This window comes from Eublepharis macularius, chromosome 17 (assembly GCF_028583425.1).
Source record: "Eublepharis macularius isolate TG4126 chromosome 17, MPM_Emac_v1.0, whole genome shotgun sequence".
Classification (NCBI taxonomy): Eukaryota; Metazoa; Chordata; class Lepidosauria; order Squamata; family Eublepharidae; genus Eublepharis; species Eublepharis macularius.
Window position 1 is genome coordinate 21,801,685 of NC_072806.1, and position 23,031 is coordinate 21,824,715.

The 23,031-nt window shown below is 44.5% G+C and overlaps 1 protein-coding gene across 2 annotated transcripts in view; it reads left to right on the forward strand.

Moving 5' to 3' along the window:
* LOC129344422 (NADPH--cytochrome P450 reductase) overlaps nt 1-23,031 on the forward strand; it is a 68,429-nt gene that overhangs the window by 10,220 nt on the left and 35,178 nt on the right. For both annotated transcript variants that reach the window (XM_055001036.1, XM_055001037.1), the window contains exon 2: nt 22,804-22,998. In XM_055001036.1, the coding sequence (XP_054857011.1) occupies nt 22,886-22,998 (113 nt within the window). In that variant the 5' untranslated portion in view covers nt 22,804-22,885. The remainder of the gene's footprint in view (nt 1-22,803; nt 22,999-23,031) is intronic.

Sequence of the window (23,031 nt, forward strand, 5' to 3'; positions counted from 1 at the left end):
GCCCTGGGTACATTGCGTGTGAGGTGTTGATCTGGATTTGGCATTATTTTCTAGCGTGTCCACCTCTTGGTGGTAGTAAGATAAAAACATGCAGTCATCAGTATTGCACCATGTGTATATTGCTAGACCGTACTATAACAGATATCTGTTGTAGCTAGTCTGGGCTGCATGTTGCCCCCCTTTGTGGTATACGTTTTGGCAAAAATGGCTGTATAGTCTTCATTTCACCATAATGTACAGCTGCAACGGATAACTTAGATGTGCCATGCAGAAATTGTATTGGGGCAACCAGAAATTCTCTTTTGGAGTGTATAAATGGAAACAAGCTTCTTATTTTTATGTCCAGGCTTTTTGACGTGGCCCCAGTGACTTGGGTTGGTATAGGTGGCTGGGCTGGCTACTGTAAATTTTCATGGGCTGGTTAGTGTATTTGCATTATTGGCAAGACCACCTTTAATGGTGCCCCACATGTTTGCTCACCTGGTCTGTTTCTCCTATAGTAATAACCAACCCTGCATTCATTTCAGATACTGACTTGTCAATGTGAATTGATCAAGAGAGATTTGAAGGTTAAAGTGGGAAAGGGAAACAGCCCCCGAGTGACGAGGGGCTCTCATAAAGCCTTCCTGTCCATCATGACAAGCAGCTGAGGGAATCTCTCCCCCCTTCCATATTTAGGAAAAAAATTCTGAAGGTGAGGATCAACTAGGAGCATTGCGGCTTGGATCCCACGGTAAATTTCTGCTAACAGAAGGCATCTCCATCAGCAAAATGGGATTTCCTTGCCTACCCTCATTCCACAGTAGCCCCAAATAATCCTTGAACTGCTGTTTCGTTGGAACAAGGGACCCCCCCCCCTTCCCAGAATGACATGAGGAAGGAGTCGTAGGAGAAGAATCAGCAGAAATCTCCTTCCCCTTTCTGTTGGTGGAAATTTGCCACGGGATCTAAGTCTATGAAAAGTAGCCCCTAAGAGTATATTTGCAGTCATTTCTTAATAGAGGCCTTTGTTCAGCTTTTGTTAAATCAGAGGCGTGATTGGTGATCTAGAAAAAACTGAGCAGGTTCTGTTCCACACCTAGGACAGTTGGAGTGTAATAGATCCTCTTGAGACCCTGGTTTTGAAAGAGCTTCTCCCTTCTCTGCTGTTAGAAATGCATAAACGCCTGCCTTAGGGTTACCTAACAGTCATACCACTTACGTCTAGTAAGCTTTCATGCAAGCTTTTAGTTGGAAGTTTCCTGGAGAGGTGCAAAGAGCAGCTCTTTCTTTACTTTCTGTGTGTGTTTGATTATTGGATCCATGAGACAGAATCAACATAAAGTGTCCTTTGATGCCCACCCCCCTCCAGCATGTCACCATGCTTCATCGTTCTCCATTGCATCCGCACGCATGTATGGAGAAACACTCTGTGTTTCTATTAGGGAGAGGAAGGGCTAAAGAGAGTTATAGTGCAGTCCTAAGAATACCTTTTCCTGGGAGAGCAAGATTTGAGTCCCGTAGCACCTAAAAGACCAACAAGATTTCCAGGGTATAAGCTTTAGAAAGTCAAACCAGATTCTTTTTAGCTGAAAATGTGGTATAATTGCTTTTGCATTTTTTCTTAACTCTTTAATCTTCATTCTTTTTTTTCATCATTTCTTCCATCACTAATTCCCTGATCTTATTGTTATGCCCTGATGTAATAACTTACTTTTTTATCGCAGATTTGTTTTGTTTTACTGGCTTTTGCTGTAATAATAAATGTCTGACTGAGAAAGTCAAGTTCCCTTCATCAGATATCTGGACGAAGGGAGCTGCCTATCTGACAAAGAGAGCTTGACTCTGGAATGCTTATACCCTGCAAATCTTGTTGGTCTTTAAGGACCCGAATCTTGCCCTTCTACTGCAGCCCGGCATGGCTTCCCACCTGAAACTTTTTCCTGGGAGTAAACCCCATTGAATAGACCTGGGTGGGATTCTGAGTAGAGTTCTTTAGGAAGACTAAGTGAAAGAATGGCTGCTCCAGTCTTTCAGCAGCTCTCTGAAGAAACGAGAGGCTGCCGCAGAGGAGTCTGCAACAATGTGGGTTTTCCAGAAAAAACGTGAATCCGAAAATGTTCTAGAAAAATCTTTGATGCCCTTAATAGAGTGTCATCTGGCTTAGCACATTTGACTTGTGTTTAGTAAACACCATTTTAAAAAACGATTCCATGTTAATTTTATGTCCCAGTAGCGACAAATGCTTGAACTGAAATGTTTGATGAGGAAAAACTGCCACAAATCAAGTTTGGCTTAAATGTGACATTCAAACAAATTGTAGGTACCTGTACATAGATTTGCCAATAAATGCTGTTTGTAGCCAGCACTGTTTACTTTTTTTTCCTCTCCTGTTTGCTTTTACAATTTTTTTCTGTTTTGCATTAATATTTTTTAATTAAATAAAAAACCCAAATTCAATACTTTACTTAGAAATAATTTTTATTTGCATAATACTTGTAAAAATGTTAAATCAATATTGTCCATGTTTCAGTTACATTCTTTACTGTGGCTTTCCCCACTTAAACGTAGCCTGTTTACACTCTTAATTTTTACACGCCCAGTGAACTGTCCACTCACCTATTTCAACAGAATTTAACTTTTTCCCCATAGAGATCACTGCGGCTTCTTAGTTTTATCAGTTGCAGTATCTTTTGCTTTGCTGGATATCAGGTTGGTGGTGATTACCATATCTCTTCCCTTCTACCCTGTGAGAAGAAATGCTTCAATAAGAACTTCAACTTTGGTTTTGATTTGACCTGCACGGCCTATCGGGTGAACGTGTAACTTGAAAATATTTTAAATTATGTTATTATATGGATTTGAGCTTTTCTCTCTCCTATTCCTGGTTTAGTAAGACATACGAGTACTGCCTTATGCAAGTCCCAGGGATAATTACCCGAAAAGCATTAATTGCCATTTTCAATCTGCCCACTTTGCCTAATATTGTGTTGACATTGACGCCCGTTAATTGTTACTTCCTTTCCTGAAACCAAACACCTTTAGAAACAGGCAAATTTTCCGAGGCGGGGGGGGGGGGGGATTAGAGACTGGAAAGTTTTCCACTCTACCTGTGCGGGATATCTTAGCAGCCTATTAGGCCTGCTTCTCAGGGTGGATAAATATCAATGGTTTTTTTTTTAAATGGATTTTTAAAATTTAAATCGGATTTTTGAATAAAATGTTTTTTTGAGGAAAAACCTATCTAAAGATAGTTTTCTATTTAAGATGCATTATAGTTTTCTATTTAAGATGCATTATAGTTTTCTATTTAAGATGCATTATAGTCTAAAGGTTATCATCATGAAATAAGGATTAGTTTTTAATTATGTTGCATGAGGCTGTATACTCAATGTTTAAATTTTTTGGTAAACGAATTCCATTAATCCATTCACAACGTCATGCTCTTCCAGAGGTTTCTGTAAGATTATTGGGCAGTTTTTCTATCTAGAATTTATTATCACAGATGCTTGGTTTTAGAGTTCTCAAAACTGTGAATTTATGTCTGCAGAGATCACGCATCCCTTCTTCACATCAAAAAGGTTATAAAATGTACACAGTTGAGAAAAAGACCTTAATCCCATTGTTCCTTTGCAAATCTTTGTACACAGAACCAACCCTTAAGTGCTAAGTTTCAAAAAATTCAATGAATAGAAGATCGTTGGGAGTAAAATAGACCTGCACAAGAAGCTAAATGTGAGGAGTCTTTATGTAGAAAGCCATGATACTGACTAGTGATTTAAATCGTAATTTAAATTATGATTTAAATCGATTAGATTTAAATCAAATCTGTTTCATGGTATGAAGAGATGCCAGAGTAGGGTGGAAGATGGTAGAATGCTGATCTCCTTTGCAAACACGGATCACTTGTTTCCTCCTCCAGCAGCAGCCCTCTCACCAGGAAATGGGGGATTATGCTGCCGCAGGCCGCTGTGACATTACAGTCACCCATTTCTGACAGTCGAGACCCTTGGAAGCAGGGACAGTTCTTGCCCTGCAAAGTGCTATGCACCATTACAAACCAGGAAATGGGTGGTGGTACTCCTATAACATCTCCTGTTCCCTGGTTTGTATGTGCTGTCTGAATAGAGCCAGCATCCACTCTGTTTTATGCTGCCGCTGGTTCTTGTTGTAGATCCAGAGGAGTTAGCCGTGTTAGTCTGTAGTAGCAAAATAGAAAAGAGTCCCGTAGCACCTTTAAGACTAACCAACTTTACTGTAGCATAAGCTTTTGAGAACCACAGTTCTCTTCGTCAGATGCATCAGACGAAGAGAACTGTGGTTCTTGAAAGCTTATGCTACAGTAAAGCTTATGTTATAGTAGGTAAAGGTGCAAGCGCCGAGTCATACTGACCCATGGGGGGACGTCGCACCACGACGTTTTCTTGGCAGACTTTTTACGTGGTGGTTTGCCATTGCCTTCCCCAGTCATCTACACTTTATCCCCAGGAAACTGGGTACTCATTTTACCGACCTCGGAAGGATGGGAGGCTGAGTCAACCTTGAGCCGGCTACCTGAAGCCGGGATCGAACTCCGGTCGTGAGCAGAGCTTGGGCTGCAGTACTGCAGCTTACCACTCTGAGCCACGGGCAGGGTGGATATTTTGATTTAAATCGGATTTTTTTGATTTAAATCGGATTTTTTAAAATAAAATGCTTTTTGAGGAAAATATATTACCATCCAAAGGTTATTCCATCATGAAATAAAGATTAGTTTTTAATTATGTAGAATAAGGCTGTATATGTTTAATTTTTTTGGTAAATAAATTCCATTAATCCATTCACAATGTCATGCTCTTCCAGAGGTTTTTGTAAGATTATTGGGCAGTTTCTCTGCCTACAAGATATTATCACAGATGCTTGGTTTTGCAGTTCTCAAAACTGAATTTGTGTCAGCTCAGCAGAGATCACATGCCTCTTCTTCACAGCAAAAATGTTATAACATGAACAGAGTTGAGAAAAAGGCCTTAATCCTATTGTTCTACAAACCTATGGAGACAGAATCAACCCCTCCAGTGCTAAGTTTCAAGAAGTTCAGTGAATAGAAACAATATTTTTCTGATTGTTTGGAGTGGAATAGATCTGCACAAGAAGAAACTAAGTGTGAGGAGGGAGGGGCAAGCAGTACAAAATGAAAGTGAAACTTTTTGAGCACAATACCGCACAAGTCTTTGGATCTTTTGTGTGTATGACCTGAGGTTTATCACATTCTTTCCTTGGAGGAAAAAACCTATAATGGCAGCAGGCCATAAAAGAGACCCAGTTTGGGAATACTTTAATGAAGTTCCTTTACCTATCGGTAAGGCAGGCATCTACTTGCATATTAAAGTTATACCAGCAAGAATTAGTCTTTATGTAGAAATGATTTCAATCAAGCCTTAATGACTAGTGATTTAAATCATGATTTAAATCAGTTTGATTTAAATCAAATCCACCCTGGCCATGGGGCTCTTTTTAGTAGGTTAGTCTTAAAGTTGGTTAGTCTTAAAGGTGCTACTGGACTCTTTTCTATTTTGGTTCTTGTTGGATGGGCTTTTCATTGCCCATTTCTTGGTACAGGGTGTCCATATGTGAAACCTTTACAACTCTGAATCATAATAAATATTAAATCAGAACATGTATAGTAATGATGACATTTGCTTTATTGAATATTTATTTTTATTTATTTATGTCATTTATAGTCTGCCTTTCTCACTGAGACTCAAGGCAGATTATACAGTATGAGATGAGTACAATCAGTATCAAGTACATTTCAGTACAGTATTAAGGACATTTCCATAAACAATGCCATAGAACATACCCAAAAGTTTATTTAATATTTTTACATATAATTATCCAAATTCCACTTTGACCTGAGTCACCCAGAGGATATCAAGTCAGTACCGTAAAACTCTAGTTTTGCTCATTCGCACCATCCGTCTCTCACACAACATGAGGCTTTTCAGATCCCCAGAATACAATTTCTTAATTGCTTTACCATATGTTAAAAAAACCCCATGTTACGTTATGTAACCCCATTCAGAATCTGTCCTTATTCGAAGTTGTTCACATGAGCACCCTGAATTTCTTAGCTGCCTTGGAAACTCTTTCAGTGGAGAGGCAGGATCAAAAATGTTTTAAATTGGATTGTGTTGATATTTGTGTTCAGTCATTCCTTTTAAGAAATTAACAGTGCAGTCCCAAGCACAGTTATTCCAGTCTAAGACCATTGATTTCAATGGACTTAGAGTGGCGTAACTTTGCTTAGAATTGCACTGATAAGCTACCAAATGTATCCTTTTCAAAAAAAGGTCTGAGTTGTTAGAGAGGCAGTGACGTGTTTCAGAAGCACTAATGTAGTTTTGCAGCTCAGCGGATCAACTTGGGGGATGCTCTGACACCCACTTCCTCCTCTCACATACTTTGATCTAATTAAAGACTTCCGGGATTCCTGGGATTCCCAGTTAGTTTTTAATCATTTTGTGGAATTTGGTTTCTAGGAAACAAAGCACACCACGGTTTGTGGTCCGGATACGATGGCAAGAATCTTCATTTCAGTGGCTGTGTGTCATGGAGGTAAAGGGAGCCCATGAGCCTGAGGGATCTGCAGTGTTTGTTTGCGTAATGGCAGAGTGTGGCTTTTTGTTGTTGCATCTTAAATCATAAGCCCAGTTTATGATTATAATTACCTACCCTATCTCTCAGGGTTGTTGTGAGGATAAAAAGGAGAAGGGGACACTGTTGTACCCCGCTTTGGGTCCCCATCGGGGAAGAAACAGGGGTATCCATGAAATAAATAAGTTAATCCAAATATGTCACAATTGGTTGGGAGGTGTGCAGATCTGATAAACTGTTAGGCTTGTGCTCTTTGTCTCTTCTCTCCTGGTGTGGTGTTGCCAAGATTAAAGATGCCAGTATGTTTGTGTCATCCGAATGTGGGTGCCTTAAGAAATCAAACTTAGCTGTTTTCTCTGTCCCCATGCCTCCCGGGAACAGGCGTTCTACTGTAGCTAAGAATTTTCGAAACTCAAGAGTGAAAAACAAACCTCAGTTTGCTCAGGTTCCCGCATTTGGATGTCACAACAAATCAGAGTTGTGCCTTCAATCATGGTGAGCGGAGAAGATGTGCCTATTCCCCAATCAAGCAAGCCCCTAGGAAGTCATCTTGACACTAGAGTAGGAACATATTTGGGAGGGGGAGACTGTTTATTGCACATAATTGTGGATGTTCTCCAGGCTTTTCTGGGCTCCTTCCCCCCTCTCTCTAGTCTCTCCTCCAAAAGGCAATTATCTCTTGGGAGCATTTGCAGCTCAGAGAATGTGTTCTCACTTTTCTCCAGCCTTGGATGAACTTTGCCTCTGGCAATAAGGGAGGGGAAAGAAAGACAGGTTTTTTTTCTTTTTTCTTTTAAAAACAAGCCAGTGAACAGAGAGTCCAACTGAATAGCTCTTGTACAAGTTGTTTCAGCCAGAAGGTAACTCAATAGGAGGCTCAAGGGAATCTTTAAACAAAAAAAGTTTTCTCAAGAGGCGGTTTGCCCGAGAGCTGAATTAAAAGGTGTGCTTGTTTCTGATTTGAAAGAATACCCAAAGCAGTGCGGCTTTTCAAACCTGGGAGTTATGGTTACGAAATGCCCTGCCCTGCCAATGTGCATGCAACGTGAGCACATGGTTGTGACTTCTGGCTGCACGTGTTTGGAAAACTTTTCCAAGTTCCATCTTATTCTCACAACTTTAACTGAAGCTCTCTGTTGATCATCGGCAGAGAAGGAGAGGTATTTAAGATGCAGGTAACTTTTGGGTCCGGACTGGGTCTGTGGGAAAGAGATTGCTGGTCCTTGTGGGTTGGTGTAGTGTTGTGGGTTCCCCTACTCCAGTGACGAGCACATTGGACTCTCGGTGTAGCTCTCTGCAGATAGCGGGTTGCATCAGGAATGCAGTAAAAACAGAGCAACACATAGATTTTCCTTGTGGGTTTCCGAGGGGAGGGGGTTCTTGTTACCACAAATGGAAGCTGTACTCACATAAAAATACATGTGTTGCCCTCTTCTCACAATGTGGTGTTTATACTCCAAAAATATACGGCTGGTGGCTCTTGTTCCACGAGGACTGCCCATGTGAAATCTGGAGCCTCTTCGGGGACAGGTCTGTGGCTTAGTGGCAGGGCACCTACTTTTCATGCAGTTTTCTGGCAGCTCCAGTTAAAGGGTACCAAGTAAGTCTCTCTTCTCTGCCTCTTTGGAGTGCTGCCGCCAGTCAAAGCTGAGCTTGAATGGACCGAGGCTCTGACATGGTGTAGCTTTGTATGTTCATACTAGAGCTTGAGCCTTGACCTGGATAGCCCAGGAGAGCCTGATCTCATCAGATCTCAGAAGCTAAGCAGGGTTGGCCTTGGTTAGTAATTGGATGGGAGACTTCCATTGAAGACCAGGGTTGCAGAGGAAGGCGATGGCAAATCACCTCTGTTAGTCTCTTGCCACAAAACCCCCACCAGGGGTCACCATAAGTCAGCTATGACTTGAGGGCACTGTCATTCACAGTAGAGCTGTAAGTCCCCAGTTTGTGTTTTGTTCGAGGGAGCAAAGCACATTGTCCCAAGCAAGCCTGTCTTTTTCTCTCCCCTGTAGCTGCCTGTCCTCTTAATCTGCAGCATGAGGATAAACACTACTGGCTTACCTTACAGGGCTCTTGGGAAGATTGTGAACAAAAGTGCTTTGGACGTTCTAGAGCGAAGTAATGCAACTTTGCAAGGAAGTTTGCCAATGCTGCTAGCCCATATGTTGGCATATCCGTATTTTTGACCTTTATTACGCCAACTCTCAACTCAAGGCAGAGCTTCTGCAAAAATCAACAATGAAATAATTAACAATAAAAAAACTGCAGTAAACAGCCATCCGAACAGGAGCATTATGATGACCACCACCAGCACCACCCAAATATGAAAAAACGGGGTGTGGGATGTCACCTATTTGGACACAACCAAACTCAAGCTAAAGCTTGAGGGAATTTTAAATGGCTTGGCACAGGAAGCTAGAACAGATTGATCTCCAGCCAGGAGATGTGGGGGAAGAAGTAGAACATTCATGGGGCCACTGCAGAAAAGGCTCTGCCCACCTTGTTTCTAAAGGTGGGAACACCTGGGGAAGGACTTCTGCAGAAGATCTTGATTTGGAGGGTTGGCTCCTTTGGGACCCAGTGGTCCTTCAGGTATCTATCCCATTTCTCTCTCTCCCTTCCTCCATCGAGCTGAGTATATGGCTCCTTGGCTTTTTTCTCATAGCAGTCCTGTGAAGAAGGCTGAGAGTGACTGGTCCAAGCTATGCCCCCGCCCACAGGATCTTCATGGCTCACTGGGGACTTGAACCCAGATCTCAAGCACTCTAAGCTCTGCTCTGCTCTATTCACCTGCTCCAGAAAGCTCTGGAAGCAAAGAGCTAGATTTGGATGAGTGTGGCTCTCCTGCAGATCAAGTGCTCTGGGTCCGGTTCTCCTCCCCACCCCAAGGAGACCAAACGGGTGTTGAATTGCACCACCATGCCTATAAATGTTAAAGCACATGACATGATGCATCCAGTCTTAATCCACCCCGCCTTTCTGGAATAAACATAGCTGGTGCCACAGAGCAAGACTGTTGTGCCTCTGTAAGGAAATAGGCAAGTCTCTGCCCCCAAGGAGAATGCAGCCTAACTTCTTAGTGTGGTAGATGGGAATGTAAGAACATAGGCTTAGTTTCAGTGGAGAATGAATGAGCCCTGATGAGCAGCTTGCATGATTGCACCTTGGCAGCAGCATTATCCAGTTAATTGCCATGCGGCACCCAGGGTGGCTCGGAGCTGGAAGTGGGTGAAAGGTGTTCCTGATACACTTCTGCTGCCTATTTTGGGAAGAGGAGGAGAGAGCTTTTCCTCGTGACATCGAGTTACATCGCCTGTCGTGCTGGACAGAACTCACTCCCAGGACTGGGTGAGGCTAATAGGGGCAGCGCCAGCCCTGTGTATTCTTGCCAACCAGCTCTGCCCATCTTGTTTGATTTTTATATCATGCTTTTTCTCTGGGTAGAGCCGGTTTGTATTATAATGATGCCTACGCATTTCTTTCCTCGCCTGCTGATCTGAGCAAGAAGCCATTTATGACTGGGGGTGATGGGGAATAGGAGATAACAATTTTACCCCTAGTTAAGGTGAGGATCTGGGTAGTGAGAAAGAGATGAAATTCCAGATGCCATCATTATAGCTGTTTACCGTCTCAAAACTGAGTGCCTCAGACCAAAGCCTGTCTGGTCATTATTACCAATGACCGACAGCCCAAATCTAGTGTTCAAAGGTAGGCTGTTTCTGAATATGGAGGTTCTATTAACCTGTCCTGACTAATAACCACATGAATGCGGAGGTTCCACATAGCTATTCTGACTCACAACTACCTGAGCATTTGGTCTGACTAATAAGCACTTGTGGCCCATTAATCCTTCTAAAAACCCAGTCCTCACTTAGTGGTAATCTGCACATGAGTGGACTCCTAAAATTACCTGCAGTGCTGGTTTTGGTAATGAGCTTATGTTGGAAGCTATTTAGAGTGACTTCTGGTGCATGCCGATCAGGTTAGGGCTGATTTGGAAGATGGATGAGAAACGCCTGGTTCATAATGCAAGGGAGGTGATAAGAGGAGGGCCCATACGATCCAGGGAGTTGCAAGGCTCTGTGTGTGTGTGAGAGAGAGAGAGAGGGTGCACACAAGTGCACAGTGTTTTCCCGATAGGAATCCCCTGCGGGTATAAGAGAGATCGGCTGTTTCCCTAAACAAAGAGTTTTCCTTTTCCATTTAGGAGTGAATTTCTGTATCTGGAACTGGTGGCTCCACTGTGGGAAGGGGGGTTGAGACAAAATCTGCTGCTGGTGATGTCATGGTCTCCCCAGGTTTAGCCCCTTCTTAATGGCCTAGACTGATTTTAAAAAACAAAAAAACATAGCATGCAGGAAAATACTACTATGAAGTCTGCCCAATATACAGAAATCCCTATGTTCTCTCTGGGTGGGCCCCCTTTCAATGCCGTATGGAGAGCCACTTGATCATGAAGTTTGCTGGGGAGGACGGGAACAAAGTGATGTGTGCGTTTTGTGTGTGTGTAGGATATCTTTACACAGTCTCCTAATCCTCCTGGGATTCGCTATACTTTCAAGGACCAGTTTCTTTGCTGATTTCTCTCTTCCTAGTCCCTCTCCTTTTAACTGACTTTCAGCCGTTCTCGGTTTTCTGATCTCATGATGTGCACTCGCTCCTCAGTTTTGTTAACTTTTACACAGTTGTAATTTTCTGCGTAATTTGGGGAGTCCCTAAGTTTATAGAAACCTCTTCCTTGTCTTTGGGTGGCCTGGCTTTGTGGCTTTTATGACCCAGTTTGTTGCCACGCTCGTATTAATAACTCATACGGGTGGTGCTCTTTTATACTGATTGCTCATCCTTTTGGAGTTGTGAAACTACCCCATGTGTAAGACATTAATGTTATGCCACGCCAGGATCTGTAGAGCTTTGCTTTGCAGGCCAGAACTGAAAATGGGCTCCAGAGCCTTGTCTGTCTCTCTTCCTTGATCGGTTGATTGCTCTGGCTTTTGGCTTGCAAAGCAAATACTGTACATGACACTTCCTGATGTTTGGCTTGGTCTTGGGTCTCATGGAAGATGACCACATTTACCTCCCAAGCTCCAAATAGTTCTCAGACGATAAGCCTTGATTATGCTGCGGAAAGGTTATGCAAGGTGCGCTTGCGCAACGTTGGCTTCTCGTATGCCAGAGCGACATGATGCAAACAGGTGGCAAGAAAGAGATGCTTGAACTGGGAAGCTGAATTCTGCTCACTTCTTGAGGAGAGCTGAGGCAGGATGTATTTCCATCCCGATCTCTGCCCAACCCGGCAGAAAATTCCATGTGTCCCATTTTGGCCACTGGACCATCTGGTGCCCATTTTGGCCACTGGCCCATCTGTGGCTTGGAACGAGGCAGCACAAAAGTTTCACAGTGTGGTTGTGAGAATAAAATGGAGGACTGGAGAACACTCTCAGCCTAACCTTACCACACAAGGTTGTCATGAGGATAAAATGGAGGAGTGGAGAATGGTGTGAGACACTTTGGGATTCCCCTTTAGGAAGAAAAGCAGGGTATAATCTCAAGGATCTGAGGTAATAATATATTAATAATAATATTCGAATTATATACCGCCCTTCAGGATGACTTAACACCCACTCAGAGCAGTTTACAAGGTATGTCATTATCCCCACAACAAAACACTCTGTGAGGCAGGGCTGAGAGAGCTCCAGAGAGCTGTGACTAGCCCAAGGTCACCCAGCTGGCTTCAAGCGGAGAAGTGGGGAATCAAACCCGGCTCTCCAGATTAGAGTCCCGCGCTCTTAACCACCACACCAAACTGGCCGAGATGGACAAATGGTCTGTCTTGGTATAAGAGAGTTTTGAGTCAGCATCCGAGTCTGAAGTTCTAGCTTGGTGCATGTTCCATTTTTTAAAAAAAGTTAAAATGTAATAATGATCATAAAACCATGCTGGTTTTCTAGACTTCAGCATCATACTTCAAAGCCCTGGAGCTTTCCCTCTCCTTAGCTGCTGCTCTTTTCTCACTCTGAAATCTGTGTCCCAAGGTGCACTCCGAAGTGAGGCATTTGACTGTTGTCATTGTGTGTGACCAGTCACAGGAGTGTACAAGCCTGCTAAGGCTTTCGTTGTTGCTTAGGACAGGTGTAGCCTTCAGTTGCTTTCTCGCTGCTTTCCTGCTTCTAGCAGTGTGACTAGAGAAAATGGATATGGAAAGCTGCTAACTCTAACGTGGCAAGTTTCTAGTCCTTGTGCTTCCAGAGATGCTTGTGAGATTCTTGGGCAAAATGATAGCTGTGTGCAATTTCTACAGAGCAGCAAATGGAACTGCTTCTCTGCACTGAGTTGACACTGCCTGTTGGAACTTCTAGTATAATAGGAATAGTGTAAATGCTTCCATGTATGCTACTATTAGGAACTTCTGATAATAATACTCCTCACCACTGGTCACTATTGCTAGTCAATATTACTAATAGTTGCTACTGTTAGATGCTGATTGTAATCACTAGTAGCTAATAGTAGTAACCATTGCATTCTTACTACCTAGCAGTTCTAGGCCTAGGTAGCAGGAAGGTATGCGAATACTTAATTGTTGCTAGTAGCCAGTACTACTACTGTTAACTACCACTGGCTGTTCTGGAGATCCTGAGAGCTGATAGAACACCAGATCACATCTGTTTAGAGCCAGCATGGTGCAGTTGTTAAACTGTCGGGCTACTACTTGGGAGATCTAAGGTCAGTTCCCCACTCTGTTTTGGAAGTTTAGTGAGGGACCGTGGATCAGTCACATGCTTTCAACCTAACCTGCTTTGCAGGGTTCTTATGAGAGTGGAATGGAGGAGGGGAGACAGGTGTATGCTGCCATGAACTTCTGGGAGGAAGGGTGGAATAAAAATGTAGTAAGTAAAATAAGTTTAGGAAGTGTGGCTAACTTAAGATTTCTTTTTCAGGGGTAGGTCAGAAGTCTTAAAGACCTGCAGCTATATATTTAGTTGATCATGTCAAATTGGTATGTAGACTGAACCTCTCCTCCACTCTATCTCCTGGCCAAATGTTCCGCTATCTGGCTGCCTCTTCATTCCTGTGGGCCGTTCTTTCCTCCGGTGTTTTTTGCTGAGCTTCCCCACATGTCATTTAGCCTCTGTGGGCCTTGCTCACTGTTCTTTTCACTCTTGGTCTCTTTTGCCTTTCCTGAACCTCTGTGAGATCACAGCACTTCAACCAATGGCAGTCAAGAGTCCCCTCTGGCTAACTTTCCAAAGGTAGTTCAGTTGGCACCACTGTGGGCTTTTATACCACCCTCATGAATCTGCACATGCGCACAGAACATGCATACCTTTGCTGTTACGAGTCACCCCCCTTGCCTGTTTCTTCCTATTTACAAGATAAGCCTTCCACCCACCCCCCTTTCATAATACCATCCAGATAGCAGGAAGGTGGCCCCACCTGCGGCTCCAGATTTTTGGGGCTCTCAGTTGAACGGAAGAATCCCTTCCCGGCTTACCTGCACTGTGAGCGGAGACTGAATCCCTGCCAATTGGCAGAAAGGATTTTACGTAACATAGGTAGATCTCTATAGTCTGGGTTATGCAACTTGTTCCTAAGGTTTTTTTCTTCTTGCTAAATGCCTTAAATGGCAGCTTTTCTGGAATTCACACTGAAAGTTGAGAAGTGGGACATGAGATCTGTAAACTGCTTCTTACATTTTTATTTAGAATATTTCTATGCCACCTCTTCAGCATAAAAAAGAAGACGCCATTAAAAGACAAGCCACTGGACATAAGCGGTGTAAAAACGACCCATAAAACAGAAGCAGACCTTGGAAAAGCTGATCAGATAAAACCCCTGATTAAAAGCCTTGGGTAAAAAGATGGGGTTTTGCCTGGCATCTAAAAGAAACAGGGTCCAGGCAGGCCTCAAGGGGGAGGGCGTTCCAAAGGGGAAGTGCTTCTTGGAACTTAGATGTGGGAAGGGAAAGGAATCCACACACCGGTGCAAAAAGAGGCAAGCGTTTAACTGCAAAAACTAGGAGACATGGAGGATTTGGTGGTAGGGGGGCTGTTCCAGGTGATGGTGTGCAAAGACCAACTTGCTTTAAGGGAAGGCCTGTCGGTAAGTGGTTGGAGCACATGCTTTGGATGCCAAGGTAGGGATGGTTGCGAGGTCTGATTAAATTTTGCGCTGAAATAAACCTGCTCTCCCCCCAGCTCAAAGGACTTGAGTAGATTGAACAAGTTCCTTCCTTTTTTAAAAAAAGCTTACTGTCTGCACACCCCATGGTGGCAAAAAGCCATGGGGAGTGCCTTTGCTGCTGTCCCTAAACTGTGAGGTTGTCAGAAGTGAGTACCGTGCGTGGAATCTTAGACATTTCCCCCCTCTGTCCCGTAGGAGCACACTCAAATGACCTTGTGATTTAGGAATCTTGGCAAATGCACTTCCAAAACTTTCCTAGAGTTCTGGAGAGCTCTACCAATGCTTGGAAAAGACACTGTCAATGTTCAAGGAGCTCTTTAGTGTTGGCCTTCACAGAGCCCCTTAAACACACAGGGCTGACAGGGCTCCATGGAGTCTCTTTGACACTTAGAAAAGCAGACGCCAGTGGAGAGAGCAAACTGTGCTGTATAATAACATCATAATATTTGATTTCTATACCGCCCTTCAGGACAACTTAATGCCCACTCAGAGTGGTTTACAAAGTATGTTATCATTATCCCCACAACAAAACACCCTGTGAGGTGGGTGGGGCTGAGAGAGCTCCAAAGAGCCGTGACTAGCCCAAGGTCACCCAGCTGGCTTCAAGTGGAGAAGTGGGGAATCAAACCCGCTCTCCAGATTAGAGTCCCTTGCTCTTAACCACTACACCAAACTGGTTCTCTGGGAGCCCTCTCCCCTGCGCACACACATCTTGTGCTTCTGCAGTATTGCAGTACAGGGACCTTGGCTCCCAGGAGTTCCCAGAGATTCTCTGAGGGGTAAAGGCCGTGGCTCAGTGCCAGAGCGTCTGCTTGGCGTGTGGAAGGTCCCAGGTTCAACCCCCAGCATCTCCAGTTAAAAGAACCATGTTGCAGGTGATGCGAAAGACCTCTATATAAAATTATGGAGAGCCGCTGCCCGTCTTAGACAATACTGACCTTGATGGACCAATTATCTGATTCAGTATAAGGCAGCTTTGTTTGTGTGCTCATGTTTGTGTGTGCATTGACCAGGGTCTCTAAATTGTGAAATCAAAGCAGTATGCATGCATGGCTTTGGGTTGGTGGTGCAGTCCCAGTGAATGCAGTCTGTATAGACAGTAAAGGGAGAAATCCCCCACCCCAAGGGTTTTGGAAGGGGCAGGAAGGGAGAACTGTTTCCTCTTTTCCCCTGAATTTGTGCTCTGCAAAGCAGGTTCGAGTCCAGTAGCCCCTTAAAGGCCCACAAGATTTCCAGGGTGGAAGCTTTCAAGAGTCAAAGCTCCCTTTGTCAAGTATCTGAGGAAGGGAGCTTTGGCTCTTGAAAGCCTCCACCCTGGAAATCTTGTGGGCCTTTAAGGGGCTACTGGAATCAAGTCTTGCTTCTCTGCTGCAGAGCCACATGGCTACCCACCTGAATCTGCTCCAACGAAGTTTGCAGACTTCATGAGAAGAACTTTCTGGATCCCCCAGGAGTGGAAACAGATCAAGCCTAAACAGCACAGAGCTGCAAGAATCGGTCCAACCCGACACACAAATTCCAGGCTTGATCGCTGGTGCCTCCTCTTACAGGTTGCAGGTGTTGTGGAAAGACCTTTTCCTGCTATGTGGATCCATGGCGTGACTTGAGATAAGGCAGCTTCATCGCTTTAATATTTAGAGGAGGCGGCTGCATTTGAGTAGATGCTGTGCACAAGCAGAGCGTGGAAGGGCCCTCCGCTTGAGAGGCCTTGAAGTGGAGTAGCAAGTGAGCGTTCCCAGGCTGGAATATGAAATGGCTCTGCAGATTATGAACAGTCTTGCTCAACGCTGAAGGGGAAATGGCTGGCCTGTTCTGTAAGCCCCTGTACCCCTTTTTCTGTGAGTCCCCAAACCCTTTAACCTCAGTAGCGACATGGAGAGAGGTCTCCTCTCCCTCCCAGAGACTGTGATGAGGAGTTTGTGGTTGTCTTCTCCATCACAGCATCACCCTCCTCTTCCCTGGTACCCTAAATGCAATATTTAAGGCTCTGGGGATTCTGGGAAATGTAAAGGGGCGGGGGGATTGCTGTCCTGAGCAAGACGGTTCGACTTGGTGGCCTGACTTGTTACAAGGCAGTTTGAGACGACTTGCCCAGCATAATCAGTAAGGACGCTCTCTTGCATCAAGCCCCACTGAAATAGCAGCAGTGTATATTATCACCTCACAGGGTGATTGTCGTGAGGATAATAATAACACACTTTGTAAACTGCTCTGTGTGGACGTTAAGTTGTCCTGAAGGGCGTTATATAAAATGTTGTTGTTATTATTATTAATAAAGCTCCTCAAAAGCAAGGTGCCCAGAGTCAATGGGAACTGTGCAAGAACATGGGGTGACTCATGCAGAGAGGCAGCAGGAAGCCTCCTCTGGCTAGGTGATTTGGGGCTTTTGGGAGCCTTTATGTGACGGGGAATTACTGTGCCGTTTGCCCTAGTTTCCATATATGTCAAGCAATTCCGATAAGAGCTTACTGGCATAAGATGCTTCTCAGTGATTTCCAGCTCTGGGAGTTCTGCCTGTGAGCCCGTTTCCCGTTCTCCCCTGGGCTGTGGAAAATTGTAGCATCTCCTGAAAATAAAATAAAATAAATGCTTCTCTTTGCAATAACTCTTCTTGGCTAATGTTCTCCAGACATAATCTATAATGAGCTTCAAGTGATTTTACATCAGCTCCTGTTTTCTGTTGTTAATTTTTCTGGAAAGACTATATATATAGCACTGCAGGCTTAGTTTGATGCCTCTTATGAAGGCAGATAGCTAAAATTGCAGTGTCCACTGGCTTTAACACTTTTCTGGACTCCTGAACACACGTGAACGCAGGAAGTTGTATACTGAGTCAGACCCTCGGGTCTAATGTCAGTGTTGCCTCTTCTGACCGGCAGCCGCTCTCCAGGAGCTGGGCTCTACACATCACCTTTTTACCTAACCATTTTATCTGAAGATGCTGGGAATTAAACCTTTCCACTTGCCTGCTGCCCTTGTAGTTCCCGAAAGCTTCATTTTTTCAAAGTGTTCCCAGATCTTTGGAGAAAACAATGTAAAGCGGGGCCGTGTACGTTTCCTCTACCCCACCTCTCTCATTTGTCTCTGGCCTACCGACTGGTTTCTGCAAATTTTAATCCTGATATTCTCCAAGGCTGCTCTGGAACCCCCGATGCATTTAGGAGTTTAATATATAGCATCTGCTGTGGTTGCATTTCTCCTTTTTATCTATGAATGGCCCAGCGAGCCAGATCTTGCATCTCCATTCTGCTGAGTCATTGTGACTTGTCACCCACACATGGCAGGGAGAATCCTGGGCAGCCCACCAGCTTCGAGGCGCTCTCAGCGTTTCCCTTTCCCTTTTCTGTGGCTGTTCTTGGCCGCAGGTTCCCCAAACAAACCACGTGCAGGGTTTGAGCAGCTTATTTTATTTATGTCATTTACGCTGACTTGGATAGCCCAGGTGAGCCTGATCTCGTCAGATCTCAGAAGCTAAGCAGGGTCGGCCTTGGTTAGTAATTGGATGGGAGACCTCCAGTGAAGACCAGGGTTGCAGAGACCAGGAATAGCAAACCACCTCTGTTAGTCTCTTGCCATGAAAACCCCGCCAGGGGTCGCCATAAGTTATGCCTTGAGGTCACTTTCCTCCACCGTTATTTATAGTCCACCTTTCTCACCGACACTCAAGGCGGATTACACAGAGTGAGGGTGGTGCAGTCAATATCAAGGACATTTCTACAAACAATGCCCTAGGGTAAATACATACAAGTTTACAAAGACATTGCATTAGTGAGAATTCAATACAGAGTAGAAGAAATGCTGAAACAGAACATAAGCATTTCTAGGACTGACATTAGACAACATGAAGCACAGGTAGTATATAGGAGTTCATGTTTAAAGCAACAGTATGTAAGGCAACGTAATGAAGTCTATGATCCTTAACTCATGAGTGAAGCATCTAAGACCCTCTACCTACAATACAGCCCTCCTAGCTGAGCAAAAAGCCTTTTTGAATAATTCAGTTTTGTGTCGTTTGTGGAAAGCTAGGAGAGTGGGGGCTCTCCTGATCTCCTCAGGCAGGCCGTTCCACTTAAAAGCCCGAGGGTGGGAATTGGGTGGGTGAGGGCTTCCCTAGTGTTTGATTCCCCCCCCTTAAGATTTAAGGTTCGAGAGTTGCAAGGAGACACCGGCACAGCTGACTTGCTGCTGTCTGGGCCCCGTTCCTATGAAGTTTGGTTTGGATTAGCAGATCAGAGACCCCATCAAACACTGTGCACATTTATGTTGTTGATTTTATTTAAAACTTTTTTATGGCGCCTTTCTATCCAAATACGGTCCCCCAAGGCAGCGAGCATCAAAGCATTAGAATCTTTAAAACCAAAAAAGCATTTAAAATGTATGTATAAATATTTAACAATACAATAAAGCCTAGAGACATACAAGCACACGCAACCAGGGAGGAAGGCCAATAAGAGTTTATTGGGAATTCACCAAATGTTACAAAAGTCTTCGCCTCCTGACGGAAGAAAGTGGCAGGGAGACAGGCACATCTTCTTGGGGAGGGGAGTTCCAAAGTTTTAGTGCCACGACAGAGAAGGCCCTTTCTCAGGTTGCCTCCTGTCTAGCCTCAGCCGGTGGGGGCATCTAAAGCAAGACCTTTGAAGATGACCGGAATAGGCGGGTAGATTCATATGGGAGAAGGTGGTTATTAATGTATGCTGGCCACAAGCCATCTAGGGCTTTAAAGGGCAATAGCAGCACCTTGAATTGAGCCCAGAAACAAACTGGAGGGCTGTGTACATACTTCTCTTTCCCCCACTTTATCCTCACAACAATCCTGCGAGGTAGGTTAGGCTGAGAAAAGATGACAGGCCCAAAGACCCAGTGAGCTTCCCTGGCAGAGTAGGGATTTGAGGCAGAGCCTCTCAAATCTAATTCAGCTTCATCACGCTCATTCTAGTTGTAGTTGACCTGTCCTGATGTGATTTATTAATTTGGATGGGAAGGTGTCCTGCATGTGAGTGAAAAGGGGAGGGTTTTTATTTTTAAGCAGATGGATATTTGGAAGGTGGGAAGGGAAGGCCGTCAGAAGAGGGAAGGCTTTAAGAGTTTTGTCTTTAGCAAACAAGGCGACAGGTCTCTGCCCCAAGGAACCTGCACCTTCAGATTCAACACTGAGGGAACTGGTCGAGAGAGATAATCAAAAAGACAAATCGGCATTTGTTCCAGTTTGTGAGTTCTTGTCTCAGTTTCAGCAGGATAGAGAGATGAAGGAGTTTTGTTAAAGGCCTCGTGGTGGGTGGGTAGGTGGGGGAGAAGTGGGTTCTGGGGAGGTATTTGAAGAAAGCAAGCTGGCAGTGTAGTGCAGGCTGTTCTGGGAGGCAGTTTTAGGTTGAAGGGGCAAAAGGGAGGAGACATGGAAGGGAGCATGAGACATGAAGGCCGCAGGCAGGGGTGGGGTGGGGGAAGCAGATGAGCAGGGTCAAGGCCACAGAAGGCTTTGAGGGTAAGTCTAAGGCGTTCGTGCAGGAGAGGGATATAGATAGGAAGTAGGGTTGCTAACTTTTAGGTGGGGCCTGGAGATCTCCCAGAATTACAACTGCTTTCCAGACCATGGAGACCAGTTCCCCTGGAGAAAATGGCTGCTTTGGAGGGCATTTATACCCCACCCCTCCCAAGCTCTGGCCCCCAAATCTCCAGGAATGGCCCAACCCAGAATTACCAACCTAATGTAGGAGGCGTTTAAGGATTGACAGATTATCCTATGACTGGCGGTAGGGAAGCATCTGTTAAATCTGTGTAAATCAGGCAGATTTGCCCCCTTAGTAGGTCTCGCTCGTGACCTCTTGGCTTTTCCAAAAGCTTTGCCTTCTTGTCATTTTTGAATAACTCTGCGACGCAAGTCAATGACTGGCGTTGGCGTTAACCTACATTATGTCTGAAAAGATGAGAAGGAACGTTGCTTAACTTGTTTCAGCGTTGCTTTGCCGTTCTGCAATTTTAAAGGGCGACTGAGAGGCAATGACCTTCATGTGGCTTTATTGAAACCTAGGCCCAAGGCAGCCCCAGAGCACGGGGTTCAAGTCTTGCCTCCCCATTGAGCTTGGCCAGGCAAACTGCTGCCACCCTATCTTAGCCCCATGGTGCGTAAGCCGGAAGCTGTGGTGGACTGGGAGTATTTTCTCAAATCACAGGAGAGATTTTTCCTATAATAACTCAGAGCCCCACTGTGTTTAGTAGCCCCTGACAGTGATTGGCTGTGCACTTGTAGTGTCACAGAAGGGCACTGCAAGCAAATGAGACCCATTGGCTGAGCTGTTCTGATTGTACAGAGGGGAAGGCTATGAAGGGAGGGGGGCGAAACCTTTGCAAGGTTTGCAGTCGCTGCAGGAAGGCTGAAACAAACAGCTCGATGTTGACACTTCAAGGAAAGTGTATTGAGAGTGGCGAACTGGTAAAGTAACTGGTAAGTCCCGAGTTTGAATCTCTGCAGTATGTGAGATTGAAAATACTGGCCAAATTTATAAGGCTGTTGTCTGGATTGCACCAACAGTGTGTGTGTAGTAGTGTTTTGAGGCATTATGTGAAATACCCACAGCGAAAAATTGGAAATGCAGCTCTCTCCAGCTGTGTCCTCCTGACTCCCAGCCAAAAGAAGCTCAGAATTCTTTAAAGAAAAAACAATTGTGGTTGTGCATTTCAGATAGGATTCTTCTTGACTCATTCATAACTCCCCCCCCCCGACAGTTTTACACAATTACAGATCAATAATGGGACAAATAACGGGTTGGTTAAGTTTGTGAAAATAGCATGGGAGTGGGAGGGAAGGCAGGGGCCCCTCCTCCCCCATATTGTAGTTTTGATCTAAATCGAGCCCTTGTGGACTTTTAAAATCCCGTCCCAGCAGCAGGGAAGGTGTGTGAGGTTTGAGGAGTCCAGATCCGAATAATTAGAAAACGATGTGTAGTTTAGCTCTGAATCCATTGAAATGAGTGATTTTGAAGGATGTAACTTTGCTTAGTTCTACAATGTCTGTGTCTCTGCTTAGGCCTACAGCATCGGCGTCAGTCTGTGATGTGGCAGATCGAATCTTATGGAGAAAATTGTCCTGGCCTCCCTTACAGGGCTGTTACCAGGATTACAAATATGTGTTGAATCACTTTGAATGCCTGCAATCCCTAAGTAGGAGCAAGATATTATTTTACTGTTGTGGGTTAATGAAGTCAGTTGTCTTCTGTGTGTTTTTCCCCATGCATTTGCTAACGATTTCCTGTTGCGGTCTCTCCCTTTGTTTTGGAAAACATGTTAGCTGTCTCTCAAGTACATGGGTGGTGAGGCAGGATAGAAATATTTTGAGTTTGCTTGTGGTGTTGGGAGAAACGGCATCCGTACAAGGAACAAAGATCGATCAGGGTGCGTGAGAGTTCTTCTTTTGGAGCAGAGGTCAGAGCTGCAGCGTGATCTTGCAATTCCTGTTTCCAGGTATCCTGTTGCAAAAGCATATGAGATGTGATGCAAGTGATGCTGCCAGCCAGGATACAGCCCACACTGCACCTAGTCATCAAAGCATGACACCTTGCTCACATGTTAAAAAGGAAATCTAGATGATGAGCCCTGCTGAATTAGGCCAAAGGGCTTTCTAAGCCTAGCATCTTGTTTTCCACCTGCAACTGTCCTCGTCCCACTTTGTTGTTTTCCCCCAGCGCCTGGTATTTAAAGGAATACTGTCTCTGAACAGTATCTCTGAACATGGAGGTTCTATTTAACTTTCTTAACTAATAATCTTGGATTGACCCCACCACCACCAATGAAATTGTCTCACCCCCTTTGTAGCCATCTAAGCCAGTAGCTGTCACTACAGCTTGTGTCGGTGAGTTCCACTGGTCCAGTCAGTAGGAAATCTGATAATATGTTAGCATGTGCACCTGGATGACCTAGATCATGAGCTTTTTAATGTTTAAACAGTAACATTTTGGGTCGGTTTAAAAGTTTGCCAAACGAAACTGATGCCTTTGCTTCTTTCTCTCTCTCCAGCTTTTTCACTGCAAAGAGAACAGCGCCACCCCCAGGAGAATCTTCCTCTACGTAGTGCCTGCAAGCTTCTGATCCTTCGAGCATGATAATAGACATGTTCCTCTTAGCTGCCATCATTGGTCTCTTGACCTACTGGTTTTTCTTCCGCAAGAAAAAAGAGGAGGTCCCAGACTTCGCCACTATCCACCCAACAACGTAAGTAGTTGATGCAGGGGTGGGCCTTTGGCC